The sequence below is a fragment of the Grus americana genome, chromosome 2 (genome assembly GCF_028858705.1).
Source record: "Grus americana isolate bGruAme1 chromosome 2, bGruAme1.mat, whole genome shotgun sequence".
NCBI classification, from domain to species: domain Eukaryota; kingdom Metazoa; phylum Chordata; class Aves; order Gruiformes; family Gruidae; genus Grus; species Grus americana.
The window spans coordinates 15,821,012-15,839,486 of record NC_072853.1 but is presented as its reverse complement, the minus strand read 5'-3'; the positions used below and the strand labels follow the sequence as shown (position 1 = coordinate 15,839,486).

At 39.3% G+C, this 18,475-nt stretch overlaps 1 protein-coding gene across 4 annotated transcripts; it reads left to right on the top strand.

The window, feature by feature from the left end:
- The first annotated feature begins 1,623 nt into the window (after nucleotides 1-1,623).
- On the top strand, nucleotides 1,624-18,124 carry MED30 (mediator complex subunit 30). Of its 4 annotated transcripts, none has more exons than XM_054814315.1 (5): nucleotides 1,624-1,743; nucleotides 2,542-2,747; nucleotides 3,712-3,870; nucleotides 7,398-7,508; nucleotides 17,227-18,124. In XM_054814315.1, exons 2-5 carry the CDS (start codon nucleotides 2,574-2,576, stop codon nucleotides 17,320-17,322), a joined length of 540 nt encoding a protein of 179 aa, XP_054670290.1. In that variant the 5' UTR covers nucleotides 1,624-1,743; nucleotides 2,542-2,573; the 3' UTR covers nucleotides 17,323-18,124. The 4 variants fall into 4 exon arrangements, with proteins under 4 accessions (XP_054670290.1, XP_054670292.1, XP_054670291.1 ...); XM_054814317.1 differs by lacking the exon at nucleotides 1,624-1,743 and adding an exon at nucleotides 1,783-1,859; XM_054814316.1 differs by lacking the exon at nucleotides 1,624-1,743 and adding an exon at nucleotides 1,945-2,023.
- The last annotated feature ends 351 nt before the right edge of the window (nucleotides 18,125-18,475 follow it).

Genomic DNA, 18,475 nt, shown 5'->3' with positions numbered 1-18,475 from the left:
TCTGTGTCTGGCAGCTCTGAATAGTAGGTGGTCTGAATCGCTCATTACTCATGCCATCAGATTTGGGGCAGCAAGTTAAGCAGTGTGAACAGAGCTCTTGGGCATGCAATCAGAACAGGAAAACATTATCCTCTGTGTTCAACCCTTGAACAGTTCTTGCATCATTTCCTTAATGTACAGTGAACTGGGATGCAAGCCCTCACACAAGCCCTTAGAAATTCTCCAGGGGCTGCTATTCCCAAGCGTTGTCTAGCCAGACACCATAGGATGTTCTTTTGCTGTCTGAAAATAATCCCCCTCGTATTTTTATGACCAATTTTCTTCCATCCGTTTAAGAAATCACTTTTCTACCTTTTATGCTAAGATTTTTGTCAAAATACTTTTAAATTATTTATTATTGTGCCTTGGCTAAAGCAGCATGCTAGAGAGAATTTAGCCAGACAGCAAAAACCTTCAGCCTAGGGAAGGAGGTGGCGTTTCCCCTCATTAAGCTGTTTCTGAGGTAAAAAATGTTTTCTGCAGCAAAATGCCTCTCACAGCAAGTTTGTATGGTTCTGTCCCTGAATGTTGATTGCTTTCCTCTTTCTTTAACAAAGGCTGTATATCACGCATCAAACTTCTAATTTATTTTTACAGCATTACAAATGCAACACATTCCATACAAAAGATCGGTTCTAATACAGGACAACTCCTTTAAGACTGTACTTCCTAAGAATTCATAAGCCGCAGGTATATAAATGCCCTCTTCTGCATTTTCAGGTACTTACTGCCAAAATCACTCAGTCCTAGGTATGACATCAGCTGCCAAAAGAGAAACTTTGGTACTTATCAATTTTTGCATATGAAGATTTTTTCATTATACAGACAGTAAGCACTAACTACTATGTAGACAATTTGTATCTATCAGCCCTCACAGAACCTCCCTGGTTTCTTTTTGAGGGTGTTTCTTCTTCCTCATGCAGGAGGCCTTCTCTCTACTTGGAAACTGCACCAATTCAGTGGTGTTAGTGTAGTACAAGCACTCAGGGTGGACAATGTGGAAGTGTTTTACATCCACACAAATACTGTGATACAGGAAGGCCGAAGGGAAGGCTTTTCTACACTAGCAAAAAATGTATCTACACAAGCAGTAGTAGTAGTTCACCTATAAAGGTATAAAATTAATACAGTCGTGCCTGGGTATACCCACATACACACACCTACCTCGCAAAACAGATATTCAGCATCACCTATCAAAACCAGTATGTCCAAATCCTCACCTTTATTACAGAGGTGGTGTGATGTGTGAACGTGCTAAGGTTTTGAACTAACTTTTCAACCTCAAGAAACCATACGTAGGGCTCCGAGCTGACACCGTTATGACGCTGCCTTGCTCGTAAGCGCTCGCCGGAGCCAGCAAGCCAGAAAACCGACCCAGCTCCTCCCGAGTAAGGCCTTCAACGGAGAGCCCCTGCGCGACGGACCGAGGGACGGCGGCAAGCCTGCGAGGGCTGCAGGCCGAGGCGGGTTTCCCCGGGGTAGCCGCAGCAGGGGACAGCACCTCCTCCGCTCCCCGCCCCCGGCCGGGCCGGGACGGGCCCAACGCTCCCGTCCCCCTTGGCCCCGACACCCAACGACCTGTCCCGCCGCCCCGCCCCGGCGGCTGCCGTGATGTCACTTCCGCCTCGGGTCGTGCGCGCCTTCGGGTGCCGCTGAGTGCTTCCGCCTGCGCGTTTCCAGGGCAACGCGGCGCCTCGGTCCCCCGTGAGTACCGGCCGCCGCCCCTGCGGGTCTCTGAGGGGAGTTCGTCCGACGTGGGAGAGGCGTTGCTGCCTCCCGTGCCGGCAGCGCGGTGCCCTGGCGCTCCCGTTGCCAACCGGGTGTCTACGGGTCCCGGGGCGGCCCCTCCTCCTTTCCCTCCCCGCCTGCCGAGGGCTGCTCCGCTGCGGTCAGGGGCGTGGGGAGGGAGCAGAGAACATGTCGCCCTCCCACCCCGTAACTCCGCGTGGTTCCTCGGGGGGCCGTGCTAGCCGAGGAGGCACTGGTGGGCCTGCTCATCCGGGAGGGGCCTGCAGCCCCGGAGGGGGGCCGGGACCCAGGCGGGAGCGCGGCGGGGGTCTGCCGGGTCCCGGGGCACTGCCTGTGCCCTGGCCTCCCGGGCTGCGGGGTGGGCCAGCGGTACCTCAGTGCTGCCCTGCGGCTGAGACGACGGGGGGTGGGTTGGTGCCGGTCCCGGAGCCCAGCGGGACGGCTGCGAGTTCCACGTGTTAGAGCTGGGCGGAAGACCCTTTCGTGTCCCGTGGCGACAGATCGAGTCGGGGGCCGCCTGGTGACCCCTCTGAGGGGAGGTGCGTGAGGGGCACCCCCAGTTCCGCTGCCCAGCAAAGCTGTAGTGGTTAAGGAAGCGGCACCCAAACAAAGGGAACAGCACTGAGCTGTCTTTCATCAGTTGAATAGTTTTATCTTGGATAGGACCACGGATGGGGACCCCATACAGAAATTTGTTTATTAAGACAAGCTCAAACAAGCACTTAATCATTCTGTCCTAACTTTTTTGCGCAGCTGGACTCGGTGGGACTGGTTAATGTCAAGAGATGTCAACTCCCCCTCTCGCTGGGGCAGGCATGCCGCCAGGTGCTTTCTCAGGGACACAGGCTCAAGCAGCCAGAGAGGTAAACACAGCTTCTCTCTGTCGAATTGGCCAAGAGACTGTGCAGGACATTGTATTTCGAACCATGGAAATCTTCCAGTTACTGAGGAATATGCAGGTGAGAAATAACTTTTTCATTTATGGTCCTCAACTTCCCGTGTTTTTACCACCAACTGCTAGTATATGTAGGCACAGGAGATAGCTTAGGACATTTAAATACATAACTCGATCAAACTGCTTTGGAAAGGAGGATTGGTTGGAGAACTGAACACTACTCTTAATATATTTGCTTACACCTGTGCATTAAGTGAAGATGGAGAAAATTCACAAATGCTGAATTGTTATTACCCCCTCAATAAATATACTCTAAATACACTTACTATCTGTGTTTTCCTTTGTGAATAGTGAAGTCTCTTTATATGCCAGTTATGTTTCTGTTTTTATTAACACCTGGGCAGTAATTTTAGCAGAATTTTCATTGATCTTTTTCTGTAATATTTTTTACTTTTGACATTTCTTTCTGTTATTTAAGTGGACATAATCCTTATTTGTGGCTACTTACTGAGAAAATATACAAACATTTGTTGTGTTTCTCTGTTGAGAGAGAAGATAATTAATCACTCCCATTCCCTCTGTATTTTCATGACTCTGGCAGTTTCCGTCTGTAATTATGTTAGGTAAAGGTATATGTACTTAGAGTTTGCTAACTTTGAATTCACTTTGATTGTGTCTCTGAATTGTGACCTGGGGTTGAGACACAAAGTCTCAAAGTGTAATACTCATAACAGACAACAACAGTGTCATGTTTAAGCATTTTGAAGACAGTCACTGAAAAGAGTTACAGAGGGATTGACAATGACCAAAGTGTAGAATACATGAAGCTGTTTGACAGCAGTGATTTGGCACATCAGATGAGCAGATAAAACACAGAATTTTGCTGATAAAGAACATAAAAGTGGTGGGGATAGTTTGATCGTCGTATTTTAAAATGTACAAATCTCCCCTGATTTATTTTAGTTTACTTCGTGTGACAGAAACTTTAACGTAATATTTTTCATGTTTTGGGGTTTTGGTTCTCTAAGTTACCGAATGGTGTTACTTACCATACTGGAACATATCAAGACAGACTGGGAAAGCTGCAGGAACATCTCCGTCAGCTATCAATACTCTTCAGAAAACTGAGACTAGTCTATGACAAATGCAATGAAAACTGTGCTGGGCTCGATCCTGTTCCCATAGAAGTAAGTATCTTTGTTCATATATAAATTACAAATCAGAATAACCACTCTCTGCTTAGCATATCATCCATTCTCCTGAGTTGCAGGAGACTCATAATAAATTTTAAATGAGACTAGAATTGGTCAGTGGACTGAATTCTGTTTATTATTTGGAGCTGGTTGAAAGATTGTGAAACTTTCACATTAATATCAACAATTCTTACCATTTGGGAGGGATGCAATTTTGAAATCAAACTTCATTTAAAATGTTAGCCTTTTTTCTCAGGCTTCTTGGTACTTTCACCAATTTGTTTCCACTAGGGAAAAAAAAGAGAGTCAAAAGAATCAGGGCAAGTTTTTGTTTTTCTTTTAAAGAGGTTGTTATAGTGAGAAAAAGTCTGCTTTAAGCTCTCACCTGCCAGCCTGGCTCCCTGAGTAATATGCATTATTCCCTTGCTCTGGCCATCAGTCTGTGCCTCCATAGTTACCTCAGCCACTCTTAACCTGCTGAGCCAGTACGAACCAAATCTGAATGTGCAGTGGTGATGGAAGAGTGAACAGCGTAAGATTTCCAGGAAGTAGGATTGGCCAGAGTTTTTCCTAATAAAAATGCTGTTCCTAGTAAACCCAAAACTTCATTCCCCGCGCCACGTTAAGTTGTTTCCAATTCCTAGTAATGCTCTTAAAGCCTGTTTTTTGTTGAGTTGAGTTACTACAGCTCTGTATTAACCAGAACTGTGAAGTTCTTTAATTACTGACCTCTAGATTCTGAAGCAACTCTATTAATAGACTTCTGATTGTCCATTGAGATTTAAGCATTGTATTTTATATATTAATCTCTTCACTGAATTAGGAATAAAGAAATGAAGGAGTCCATTCTGTACAGTCCATTCTAGACTACTAATTCACTTGTCAGCAGTCACTTAGAGCAAGCAAGGGAGTAAGATAACTTCCCAATTGAAAAAATAATACTTTTTTGATGGTTTGTTGACTTTTGTGCAATAGCTCAATACTTGTGTCCCCTGTAAAAGCTTTTGACGTGTCTTGTTTTCACATACAGTTGGGATGAGGTAGGGTTGGTGGTTGTTGTGGGGGTTTTTTTGTTTGGTTTTTTTTTTGTTTGGTTTTTTGTTTGGTTTTTTCTTTTCACAGTTTTGTCCTGTTACCAGGATGAAAAAGAATCTCCATAGACAAAATGAGTGGTCCCATTAAGCTTTTTTAATGCAAGGTCTCACTGATACCTTACACACAGCAGAGTTTTGTATCAATGGTTGGAATTCATTTTTCTTTTATCTACTTAGTCTTTTCTGCTCTGAAGTTAACAGAATGCCTACCTCCTCATGTTTTATTAGTTAGGGTGAATGAGAGTGGCCACCTTTCCCCTTGGATCAGTTTTCTTAAATTCTTATTTCAACTTTTCAATAATAGTTTCAATCACATTATTTAATGACTGACATTCTAACTTTATCTTTAAAGAATATCAACAAATCTCTTCTTTTAAACAGTCACGAGAAGTCAGTACCTGCCAATATTCCTTAGTCTATTCTTACTGATAGAAATGTTTTTATATTTTTTGTTAATGTGTATGACCAATGTATTAGGTAGTACTTTCTGTTAAGTCTTTCTTTGGGGTTTTTTTTTCTGCTAGCTTTTCTGAAAGATGGGAGGTTTTCAAAGGAAATGTTCTACTTTGAGTGATACGTTATTTTTCCATCAAAGAGAGAAGTTGCTTTTTCCAAGAGTATTTAACAGCCACACTACTTCTTTATGGCATGCAAATGTAGTAAGTTGTTAACCTTTACAGTGTTTTCCTGGCAGAGATTAGTGTGGTAGTTTGTCTCTATTTTGATAAGCTTAATAAGAATGGCCTACAAAAATTTTTGGCTAGAACAAAATTAAATTTTCAGTGGGTTAAGTGAAAGTAAGTTTTCTGTCAGAATGCTGAAGGATGCTGCCGAATGCTTTGTATGAGCAATATTGTGTCCATCAGGACTAGGGAAGTGATCGTCCCCCTGTAATCAGCACTGGTGAGGCCTCACCTCAAGTAGTGTGTTCAGTTTTGGGCCCCTCAGTACAAGAAAGACATTGAGGTGCTGGAGTGTCTCCAAAGCAGGGCAACGGAGCTGGTGAAGGGTCTAGAGAACCAAACTCTTATAAGGAGCGTCTGAGGGAACTGGGGTTGTTTAGTCTGAAAAGGAGGCTGAGGGGAGACCTTATCGCTTTCTACAACTACTTGAAAGGAGGTTGTAGCCAGCTGGGGGTCAGTGTCTCCTCCCAAGTAACAAGTGATAGGACAAGAGGAAATGGCCTCAAGTTGTGCCAGGGGAGGCTTAGATTGGAGCTTAGGAAAAATTTCTTCACTAAAAGGGTCATCAGTCATTGGAAGAGGCTGCTCAGGGAAGTGGTTGAGTGACCATCCCTGGAGGTATTTAAAAGATGTGTAGATGTGGTGCTTAGGGACACGGTTTAGCGGTGGACTTGGCAGTGCTAGATTAATGGTTGGACTCAATGATCTTAAGGGTCTTTTCCAACGTAAATGATTCTATGATACTATTACACCCCAACCTAAGTAACAAGTTAATATGCATGCAATGAGCAACTTGCTCCCAGACTTTTACACTAATGCCTTCTTGCTCATTTGCATCAATTACTAGTCTTTCATTTGTCTGTAATGTGTATGTGAACAAGGGTGTAATTTTGCCATCAACTTTAGCTTTTCTCAGTTCAGGACAAAAAAATGAACAATAGCCTGTAGGCTTTGTGGGTGTATGTTATGTATAAAATGCTGCAGCTTATAATTATTTTTGAATAAGATGTTAGTAGCTTGGGAGTGTTCTGACTCAGAAGCATGTATTTGTTTTGTATCTAGTATATTTACTGATTCTTTTTAATTATTTTTTTTTTAAGAAGGCAACATGCATTAATATTCATTTAGAAATTCTTTATCAAAGATTTTTGGCTTTGTAGAAGCTTATAAAAAAGATAGTACGCTATATGCCTGAGAAGTTCACAGTTGGAAATTCTTATGGAAATATTCCTGTTAGGTAACTGTGGGCCTGGTCTTAAGAACAGCCAAACAGAGGCCCACTAAAATAGCATGTCATAATTACAGTATTAACCAAGTACCTATGTAAAGCCAGTCATAATTAGGTTTAGTATATCACTGAAAAACTTTATAATAATGATAATTTCACGTTTGTGATATTTCATAGTGTGGAACAGTATATTTTAAAATTACAGTCTACAGAGTTCAACAATACAAGGATTACCTGTGATAAACATCTTAAAATGTAAAGACTGGGTTCTGCCTGCGGTTGTGAAATTGCTTAGGTCTAGGCATGGTAATATGTGGGATTGTAGCTTTTTGAAGCACATTGTTGTCCTGGAGAACCGACTAAGGTCATTGCAAGGCCTTTGGGTTTGAGGCAATGAAGTAAGCTGTCTCTACTTCTTCGTGGAAAACTTGAACCTTTGGAGCAAATGGTAGTACCTTACATATCTCTTGTTTTTTGATTTCTTTATTTTTTAGCTAATGTTTCTTGTCTTCACAGCAACTTATTCCATATGTTGAAGAAGATGGCTCCAAGCATGATGATCGTGGTGCTGCAAGTCAGCTTCGTTTTGCTAGTGAAGAGAGAAGGGAAATCATGGAAGTAAATAAGGTAACAAAGTTGAAATTAATTTGCGTAAAACTGTCGCTTTGTCATTACAAAGATTAAATTTCTAGATTGCTGTACTAAATGCAGCATGTGTGATGACTATCATCAAACTTCATAATAATGCAGCATGTGTGATGACTACCATCAGACTTCATAATAAATACTATGTAACTATTTCAGAATTACCTTTTAGTAAGCAATTTTTTTTTTGCTGTACCTCTGGCCGTAGAGTTTAGGTTTCCTGACAATTTTAACTTGTGCCTCTTTTTAAATTGATACATACGGTGTATTATTTTTATGCTTAACCCACTAGATATCGACAATAGAGATTGAGGTAAGGCCCTTGTTGAACTTACTTCTCTTCAAAGCTTACCTTAGCCATTAAAAAATGGGTATTGAACATCGGATGTGTAAATATTATCACAATGATGTGAGTTGGTAAAGGATTTTCAGGGCTACTTTCTGTATTTTGATAATTTGAGGAAGACCATTCCTTTTGTTAAATGTAGCATTTATTGAATCTTAGTGCATTCAGAAAAAAATATACTATCTATGATAAAGATGCTGTTAAATTTTCAGTTTGAGTGGCAGTATGCAATTCAGTACAATTACTAAAGATGGGTTCAAATCTAAAAATAAATACGCTGTAGTAAATGCTAATGTAATATTGAGATTAAAAATATGTAGTTTTACCAGACCACAATTTTGAACATTGTTTCTTCAAATCTGTAGAGTACAAAGATAGAATTAAGTATTTCTGGAGCTGTAATGTCTGTAAATGCTTGGTAAAAAGGAGGCATAATCTACAAAAATAACTGAACAAAAGAAATAAATGAGTAAATTATTTCTTTATGGAGAGAATAATTGGTGGATTTTCAGCTTTTAAAATATTTCCGATATTTTAATTTGTCTTCAACAATCAGAGATTTACCGAGGTTTTTCATAACCCATTTACTTGAAAAATACATGCATATTGTAAGGAGAAAATGAGGACCATGTGAATTTAGAGAAAAGCAGTTGTCTGCTTTCTTGTTGTAGTCTTTCTGTTCAGTGCTGATGTAGCAGGGTTGTATATATTATATTGTATGTAATGTTGTATTGTGAATTTATGCACATTTATTTGCAATCTTTAAGTGCTAATAAGCTTAACTGTCCATATTTGCTACGTTTTTGATAGTTTTATGACATGTTTTTGCCCTTGTTGTTGTACTTGTATGCTAATAAGTTTTTAAACCTCCTTGATGTGGTCTTGTGAAAAGAATTTCATAAATGTTTACGATGAGCTCTAAACCTTAAAAAGGTTGATGGTGTTACAGGACCATCAGTAGCAAATTGGTAATTAGGAATGTACGCAGACATTCACTTAAATCTGGTCTGAAATCCTGTATTTACACTTCGATGCCTAGACCTAGTTTCCAGATTTTCCACAGTAAATCTTCAGAAGATAATTTAACTTCCTTTAGTATTTTTGTGGATAAATATTTACTAACTGCTGCAAAAGAAATTTAAACTTGTTGTTTTTGAAAGCACAGAATTTTTTCTTTTGTCTCTCTCCAGCTGTATAAGCACATCCGCTACTACTTTCAAAGTTCAAATTTTACTACATTACAGAATAGGAAATGCTTTGAGATTTTTATGACTAGAAATAAAAAAATTCTTATTTTTGTGAAGAAAAATCACTAGAATCGGGTTAATTGGTCTAATTTCTGACACTGGCTGCTGGGCTCAGCAAAGAATCAGAGAGGACTATCTGGAATTCCTGACAGCTTTTCAATCCGCTGTAGGATGTAACATCCACCTCCAGCTCAATTTTGCTTAATTTATTTTAGCAAAATGTCAGTAATACAAAATGTTGATGAAAATGCTGTGACAGGGAAACCAATGTGACAGATGAAGAAGCTTTTTATATTCTTGACCCACCATCTTTTCTCCCTTCAGCTGGTTGTCCTGCTCTCACCTAGTCCTTTTTTCTGTGATCGGCAGTATGTTTTCAGTCTTGCATGTTACTGGTACCAAAAAAAGCATTACTGCAATAACCCAATACTTTCACACTATTGAGACATTTGAATTCTTAGAGCTTTCACGGGTCTTTTAATTTTGCCCTTCTTGCTGTGTTATCCCAGCCAGTCTGATCTCTGTAGTGGCTCTGGTTACACGTGAAAGTCACTAACTGTCCTGCAGTGTGAAACACAACCAAAACTAGTAGATCATGTAAACCTTATGGATCATGTATTCTCACACAAAAACATCCCTCCTTCCAAAAACCACTGACTTGAAACTTAGCAGCTCTGCTTTGCTACAGCAGTTGTCTGGGAAGGGGGCATCCTCACTCAAGGAGGTGGGGAGCATCATGTACTTCCTATAGTCACCATGTCACTCTTGTGGCAGAAGAACCTGTTGATGTAGCAGAGTTCCAAAATACTACAGTAGCTTTTGATGTTGGTTTACTGTATAGTGACATGTTTTGGTCTTATTTATTTATTTATTCTGCTATATCAGACTTATCGTTTAGGTCAGAAAGTTTAATGCCCCCACCTTGGCTAAGAAGTACTTGTCCATTAATTTAAAATATAGATCAGATTACAAGGTAATGAATTTCTGTCCTAGCAATTCAGTAATATTTAGCAACTGTAGGTTTAAAAATCTATTAAGCTTAAAAACAAAAGGGATTTTTGCCAGCAGTCACTAAAAAGAGTGCACCATAATTATAAAAAACAGAAACAAATGATTTATTGAACACTGACCATCTCTACCTTTTGTACGAAACAGTTCTCTCCTGCAGTTCCCCAAAATGTTGCTTATTCCTTTTATCTGTATGTGCTTTCCAGGTTTGTAAATTGTTCAGGTGGCTGACTCTTCTTTGGAATAAATAATTTACTGTTCCAGAATCAGTTTAACATTTGCATGGTCTGCTAATATATGTCCTGATCCAGTTTTCATTGAACATAATTACTATTTTCAACGATTGGAAGCTGTTACCAAAATTTTCTCACTTGTCTTCATGTTTTTTGAGTCTGTAATGTTCTGTCTACAGGTTTCTTAACCCTCTAAGTATAGCATCATCTATAATACTTTCAAGATGTCAGGCTCACCTTGGGTTCATGGTCTTGTGGTACATTTGACAGGCTTACAACAGAAAATATCAAATCACAGACTGAGAACACTTTAATCTGTGTTGCTGCCTTATCAGCAGTTTTCTTTACTGCTTGTTTTTAGAAATGGAGCAAATACAGCTTTAGGTTTTTGAATGCTGTAGGTCCGCTTTCAAATGAAGTGCATAGGGAAACCATCGCATAATTAGTAGTCTCAATACATTTGGGTGAAAATGATGAGAAGTAGCATTAAGACATTTCAGGTGATCCTTTAGAATATAGTCATGTTTGATATTCTTAATTAATCTTTGTTAACTGGTTAACAGTGATCTTGCTAAGAGAGAGGAAAAGGCAATCTACATGACAGGCTTTTAAGTTAAGCTGTTAGCTGTGGGCTTTTTTGGTAACAAAACCATTGTGCACTGTAGCTGATGTTTAGCAAGTAGTCCGTAAGGTGACAGCAGTTTGCAATTAGTCTTTCTCTTTGGAGAACTTTGCCTGAAAACTACTTTTGACTGTGCTGAAAATTTGCATTACTTTTTAAAGTCTTTCACACAATTTGCATATATTTTTAGTTTGTTTTGTATTCATAGAGCCCTTTTTCACCCCAAATATGAACATGCACCAAGGAACACTTTAACAAGAGAGGAAGAATTGTTTATTTGGACACCTTCTCAGCAGATTAGTCTGCACTGGGTGCAGTTCCATCATGTTTTGGGTACCCAGACTGGCTCTCTGCAATGGTAGAATCATAGAGGAATTTAGGCTCCGGATGATCTGGCAACTGTCTGATTCAATCCCCAGCTCAAAGCAGGGCCAACTATCAAAGTTAGATCCAGTTGCTCAGGCTCATATCCAGTAGCATTTTGAATGGTAAGTAAGTAAGAATGGACATTCTTCCCTTTCTGGGCCCTTCTTCAGTGTTTGTCAGCTTTCACTGTGAAAGTTTTTCTAATGTTACATTGGAATTTTCTTTGTTGTAACTTGTGTCTGCTGCCCCTTATCCTTTCACTGTGTACATTCAAGAAGAGTCCAGCTTTGTCTTTTCTATGATCTTCATTAGGTAGCTGAAGACAGCATCGTGATCCTCCCTCAGCCTTCTCTGCTTGAAACTGAACAAACCTAGCTCTAATCATCTTGGTGGCCTTCCACTAGATGTTCTCTAGTATGTTAGTGTTTTATATTGAGCCTAAAATTACACAATCGTTCTCCAGAGCCAAATAGAGGAGAGTAACGATTTCACTTGACCTGATAGGTACACTCTTGCTAATATAGCACAGCGTGCAGTTAGTCTTCATTGTTGCAAAAAGATCCACTGCTGACTCATGTTCATCTTGTCAGAAAGTTTCTAAAAGGACCTCAGGGGTTTTTTACGCAAATCTGCTTTTTATTTAGTCAGCCTTCTGCCTGTCCTCTTGTTTGAGTTTATTCTATTTTCAGATGTAAGATGTTGCTTTAATTGAAGTTGCCGAGATGGGTGTTGGCCTGCCTTTCCCGCATGTTGAGGTCCCTCACTGAATATATTGACCACTTCCCCCGATTTGGTCTTGACCACAAATTTGATACTTTGATACAGTGATTAAGTCATTAAGTGTGGATAAGTCATTAATGAGGATATTAAGAATATTGACCTTAGTATCAATCCTGAGAAACACTAAGTGACCAACCAGCTGCCCCTTGGTCTTAATACTGTTGGTTACAACATTTAGAATCCAGTAGTCTAGTCAGTTTTCCATCAACCCTATAATCCACTGTCATGGTTTAGCCCCAGCCGGCAGCTGCGCACCACACGGCCGCTCGCTCACTCCTTTCCCCTGGTGGGATGGGTAGGAGAATTGGAAGAAAAAGATAAAACTCGTGTGTTAGGGTACGGACAGCAAAGGAAGAGGAAGATAACACCACCAATACTTATAAAAGAGTATACAAAGCGGATGATACACAATGCAATTTGCTCACTGCCCAGAGTCCAGTGCTCAGCCCATCCTGAGCAGTGACCTTTTCTCCCTGGCCAGCTCCTCCCTTATAACGTCATGGTATCCAATATCCCTTTGGTTAGTTTGCGTCAGCTATCCTGGCTGTGTCCCATCCCAGCTTCTTGTGAAAATTAACTCTATCTTAGTCGACAACCAGGACATCCACCTATCCAAACCACATCTCTTCAATTTGGCTACAAGGATACTATGAGAAACCGTGTCAAAAGCCTGACTATTATGAAAGTAAAGAAAATCCCCTGCTCTCCCCTTGGCCACACAGCCAGTCATTTCTCAATGGAAGGCTATCGTGCTGGACAACACATCTCTGATAAATTCCAGATGACTGTTCCCAGTCACCTTACCATTCGTGTGTCTGGACATGACTTCCAGAAGGATTTTCTGCATAGTCTTTCTGGCCCCAGGGTTAGGCTGACCAGTCTGTAGTTTCTGTAGTTTTCTGGATACCCCTCCTTGCCTTTCTTGAAGATGAGTTGATGTTTCCTTTTTCATCAGGAGCCTCTCCTGATGAATATTCTCCAATAGAAAATTATGTAGAATGGTCTTGTCATCAGCCAGCTCTCTCAGCTCTCAGATGCATTTTATTCCATATAATGAAATATTTCCTCTTCAGTTTCATATAAAATGTTTCATGCCATGGTTTTCATGTAGGTTCCTATATCAAAACAATATCATGGTTACAAAGTTGAGAAAAGTTAGGAAATGCCAAACTTAAAGCTATCCCTACAATCCCAATTGTCCCCTTTTGTCCTCCTATAAATGCACATTACACAACCTTTATTACATGATCACATTTAGTTCCTCTTCACACTTCCCTCCCCTCCCTGCTCCTTTCTTTTCTGGAAGAGTCCTTGAGCTATTCTGCTTTTGCTGCAGACTAGGCACTATTTAGATTGAATCAGTATCGTGATAAATAACATTATAAGAATCCTGCTTTATGTATTGTGTAACTCGCATGAGGGTATTGAATAAGCAGGGAGTTTGGGAACAAGAAGGAAGGATTCAATGTGAGTAAGTAACTGAAGGCTGCTGTTGAACTGGATTTTTATTCTTGTCTGTGGTAGTTGTGCATTCTTCCCCTCACAGTTGGTGAAAGCTGTCCTTTGAATACATGGGAAGCTGTTAAAATACAAAGTTTAGTGATGGACTTGAATCTTAGATGTCTCTGCACAAAGTTAGTAGGCACTCCAGTTTTGTCCACAGTGTTCCTGTGATTTAGTTTGCCATCTGTAACTGAGGATCATACATCTGTGTGATTTGCATGTTAAGAATGGGGATGTAACACTGAGGACCGTGGTGGAGAAGCACCTTAGGGAATGGATAATTCCATTACAAGCTACATAGCTTAGAGGGAACTCAGTAAATAAGACCTCAGACTTCATCATTGAATGATAAATAATTGGTATGAAGCAAATATCCACCGATTTTAGTGAGCACACTTATTCCTCTTTGAACAACAGAGCAGTGGATACATGCAATTGCTGTCTGGTTCAATATGTGAAAAGCATTGAGCATGCAGAAAGAGCAGTTTTTCTCTCACTTGTCAGGTGAGGAGGGAGGCAGAAACCCCAGTCTCTCATTTCCAGTAAGAATAGAACAGTTATGCCTGTGAATGACATCAGGAACAATGAGTGTGTTAATGTTTAATTGCACAGCAGTTAGCGTATTAGTGATGAATACTTTTTATCCATTTGAAAATATATTATAAATAGATGGATATGTGAATTTATTATGATGGCAAGTGGGCCTTGGTATCAATTGAGTAGCAGAAACATGCCTGTCAGATATAAGGTGAATTTAGATCTCAAACTCATAAACTGCCTCATATAAGACAATTTTCCTGTGCTATCTTAAAACAGATAAAGTCAGAAGCTGTAGGATGAAGTACCTTTTCTTGTTTCATACACCTGTAATCCTGAGAAGCAGTCCAGAGTTCAACTAAGTCATTTCAGTAGAAGGAGGAAAAAGTGGGAGACAACTTGCAAGCAATCTGTTCAAATGAAATTTTGTCATAGCTGCAGAAGCCGCTCACGAAACTTGCCCGTTTCTCAAGAAGGCCATTTCACCTATCTTTCCAAGGTTAGACCTGAGCTGAGATGTTCTTACTGTCTCAGCAAAGTCTTAAGCAGAGGCCAGCACTGCCAGTGGTGCAGAACTTATTAATTATGTAGTACTCTGTGGTGTGGACCACTGCCTGTCAGAGATCGGTAACAAAGATTACTATATGCATTTCAATTAGACCATGCTCTCTGAAGTGGATTTTTTCCCCCTCTCTTTATTCTTTTTTCAACCTAGCAGTCCAGAGATGGTGCCTCATCTTAGAGGTTTTTTCTGTCTCTGGAAAAGTAGAATAGAAGAGCTAAGAAAATAGCTCTTCACTGAAGACAGGGATCTAAAATTATCTTCAGATAAATAAAGTAACAATTGTATACTTCTTGTCTTTACAGATGCTTTGAAAACAAATGAAATCCAGTTTGAAGGTTCCCTTGTCTAGCATCAAGTAAAGATCAAGCAATTTACAGTTTCATAATACTTGCACAGGAAATGAAAACAGTCTTACAGAATGAGTCTTTTGGGCGTAACTTATGTAAAGTTCATGTGAGCATACCTACATAACAGTATTTAACAGTACAATTTGACATGGGTGGAGAGAGAACACAATCTGCATTATCAGAGGTTAATGGTTCTTTCTATCCGTGACTTGAATAACCGTCACTGACTGTTCAGCCTTTGTTTCTATTGATGAAGGCTTTGAAAAATCATGGAATGCCATGCCCTCAGTATCAGTGAGTGACAGCTCGCATTAAACTAGTAGTTTTGATGTAACATTCATTGATTTCGCTAAGATTGAATGTTGAGGATGGCAAACAGAAATATGTTTAAAAATGCCACAGGTATGAACATGCTGGTTTATCTCATCCCTCTTGTGCTTTCTCAAGCTTCAAGATCTTATATTCTGAGATTTTGTAGGGAGACGCTTAGAATTCTGTCATTTGGATGCTGTGGTAACGACATGCTTCTCGGTTTTCTCTCTTGTCTTTAGGAGCTGGATCTCTGCTGTATATCCTGAAGTCTTAGATTAGCAAATGGAAAAGAAAGAAGCATTAGATAAATGCACATAGTTACCTTTAAAATACTTTTTAGTCTTTTAATAACAACAATACTTTTATTATAATAATAACAGTCTTTTAATAATAAAATACTATTATGCTTGATTAGAAATTCTGAATTAGTGCACGTGAACTGTCCTACATCTGTGTTCACATGCTTCTCGGGAGTCTGAAATTGAGTGTTGTCTTTGCTTCCAGGGAACCTGTCCACCAATGTCTGCGTTAAGGAACATTTCCCTTAGTCAAAGTACTATATTCCCTATGCAATCTAAGCCTTATTACCGTATTACTTCAGACCATTTTTACAGGTCCGAAGTGAATAGACTTCCTTTTTTTTTCTCTGGACTTCTTTCCCAGCTGACCAGCAACTTAAAAGTATTTGGTATGTTGTCCACATCAAAATTCAGGAGACTGATTTTCAAGATATTGCTTCTTTTGTTGCTTCTTTTTATCCCTGTTCCAGTTATTTTGGTCGTATCACTGATCTGAGTTATCCTTTTAATGTATTGCCATTTATGTAGTGCAAATAACAAAGTTATGTCAAACCTGAAACATTTGGATAGTTTGTCCTCTTTGGGTCATAGCAAGTCTTTCCTGTGCTTACAGTTTACTTGGAACTCTGGATTTCCCTAATGAATAAATAATTTGCTCTCTAATGTGGGAATGCTGACATCTTATGCAATTGGAATGAAATGAAGGACATAGGTTGTCATTAGCAATACACAGTAACTTAGTTCTTGTCAGCTTTGATTTGAGCAGGAAAACAAATAAATCAGACAATAAATATGTGTCTTACTGTGAAACATGAAGGGTTAGGGAGATTATGCAGTGTCTTAACGCACTGATCTTTCTTCTGTAAAGACGTAACTTTTAAGTTCTGGTTATGCACCCAAATAAAAGCAAGTTTCCTGCTCTTTTTTTCCTTCAGATGATTCTGCAGTTCACAAAACCAAATACACAATTTTAAAGAATTCGGCATGCTTGGGAATAACTGTTTCCATACAGGACCCCTTAGCAGATCAGCATTGACCTCCATAGGCAGAAGAGCTGGAAAAGCTTGTTTGACTTCACCTGTACCTTGTGCTTTGTTCAAACTTCTACTTTTAATCCCTCATTTTTCTGTGCACCCAAGTTATATAACATATATTCACATAATTTTGCCTGTTCCCTGAACTCTTTTGGTCCAAATTACCAATTCTGTCTTCCTACATAAAGTGCTATCTTTTGGGCTTTGGAAAGAGAAGACCAATCCTCACAAGCCTCCTGTTTTTGAAGGGATCAAGTGTTTTGATAAAAAGACTGCTGTGAAAAGAAACAGCATTTCCCCTGTAGAAATGGTACTTAACTTTTGAGGCTTTCTTGTATTTTTAGTGTGCTTTAAAGAAGATGTATTATCTCAGTAATACTGCTCGCAGACAACTGAGAAAAAGATCCATATAGCATTTCATAACACTCTAACTTTTGTTGAATTTCTGAGTGCACTATTTGAACTGACCACAAAAAAACTTCTAATGAACTCTTCCCACAGAAACTGAAACAGAAGAATCAGCAGCTGAAGCAGATCATGGATCAGTTACGGAATCTCATTTGGGACATAAATGCCATGTTGGCAATGCGGAACTGAACAAGGAAAATCAAACTTTGTAATTGGAATAGATACAAATTTGTTTAGATATATTTAATTTCTTTGTAAGAAGTAACATGTTTTCCCACAACCATGTTGCAATAATGTTTCAAAAGTCTTCAAGAGTAAAATGTTTGGGTTTTGTAATAATGGTGTTGGCTTTGTTTCTATAAGAGATTCATCCTACAGGTTTTACCTGAGTGATTCATTTAGGCTGAATATATACAGCCTAAGTAGCTTAAAGTAATACTTCTGATTGCTATGCAAATGGGGTTTTTTATAAATGAAGTGTTTCTGGATTTTTTTTTTAATAATACAATTAATACTGTTTTAAAAATGTGTGTTTGCATGCCATTTGCAGTGCAAACCACCTCTACAGGCAGGAAAAGTTGCAATACAGAAAAGTCACTCTAGTAAGCTACAGGACCAAAATAAGTGATCGGCTATTACAACGCAACGTGTTTCCCCATTGTGGGAATGTATACTACAGGCTGCTATGCCATATAAGTTCATCTTATTCCATATCCTATCGCTGGATATATGTTATATTAATCAGAGCAAAATTCAGAAGCTACATAAAATTACTCCTGTATCCTTATGGATATAATTAAGTCTTTTTAAGTGAAGACTACATACGTATGTCTTCAACATTAACTTCTTCTGTAATGACATGTTATAATTTCTTGAGTACTGCTCCAGCTATTGTATTGCATAGTATTCCTATAGCATTATGTATGATTGGAATACTTTGGGTTTGTTTACCAGAATGCACTGAATAAACACCTCATTAATCTTTTCCCTATGACTGCCTAGAATACTTTGGAGTATATGAGCAGTTTGTTATTTTGAATTAATCGCCAGCCTTCATCTTTCTTTGTTCTGCCTCTGGTATTTCTCACAATTTTCATTAGCCCTGAAAATATTCTTAATAATTTTTGTTATCCACAGATGCTGCCAGTGGACTATGTGTCTCTTTTTTCCAGATTAAAGAATAAGTAAAATAATACTGTTTCAGTACAAATCTGTAGGACACACTGCTTGTCAAGTTGAAAACTGACCATCCTCATGATTGGCTTCTTGTGTGTTACTTGTAACTGTTATTCCATGCCCAGTCAGATTCCTTAATAGTTTTGCGTGAAAGATTTGCTCAGAA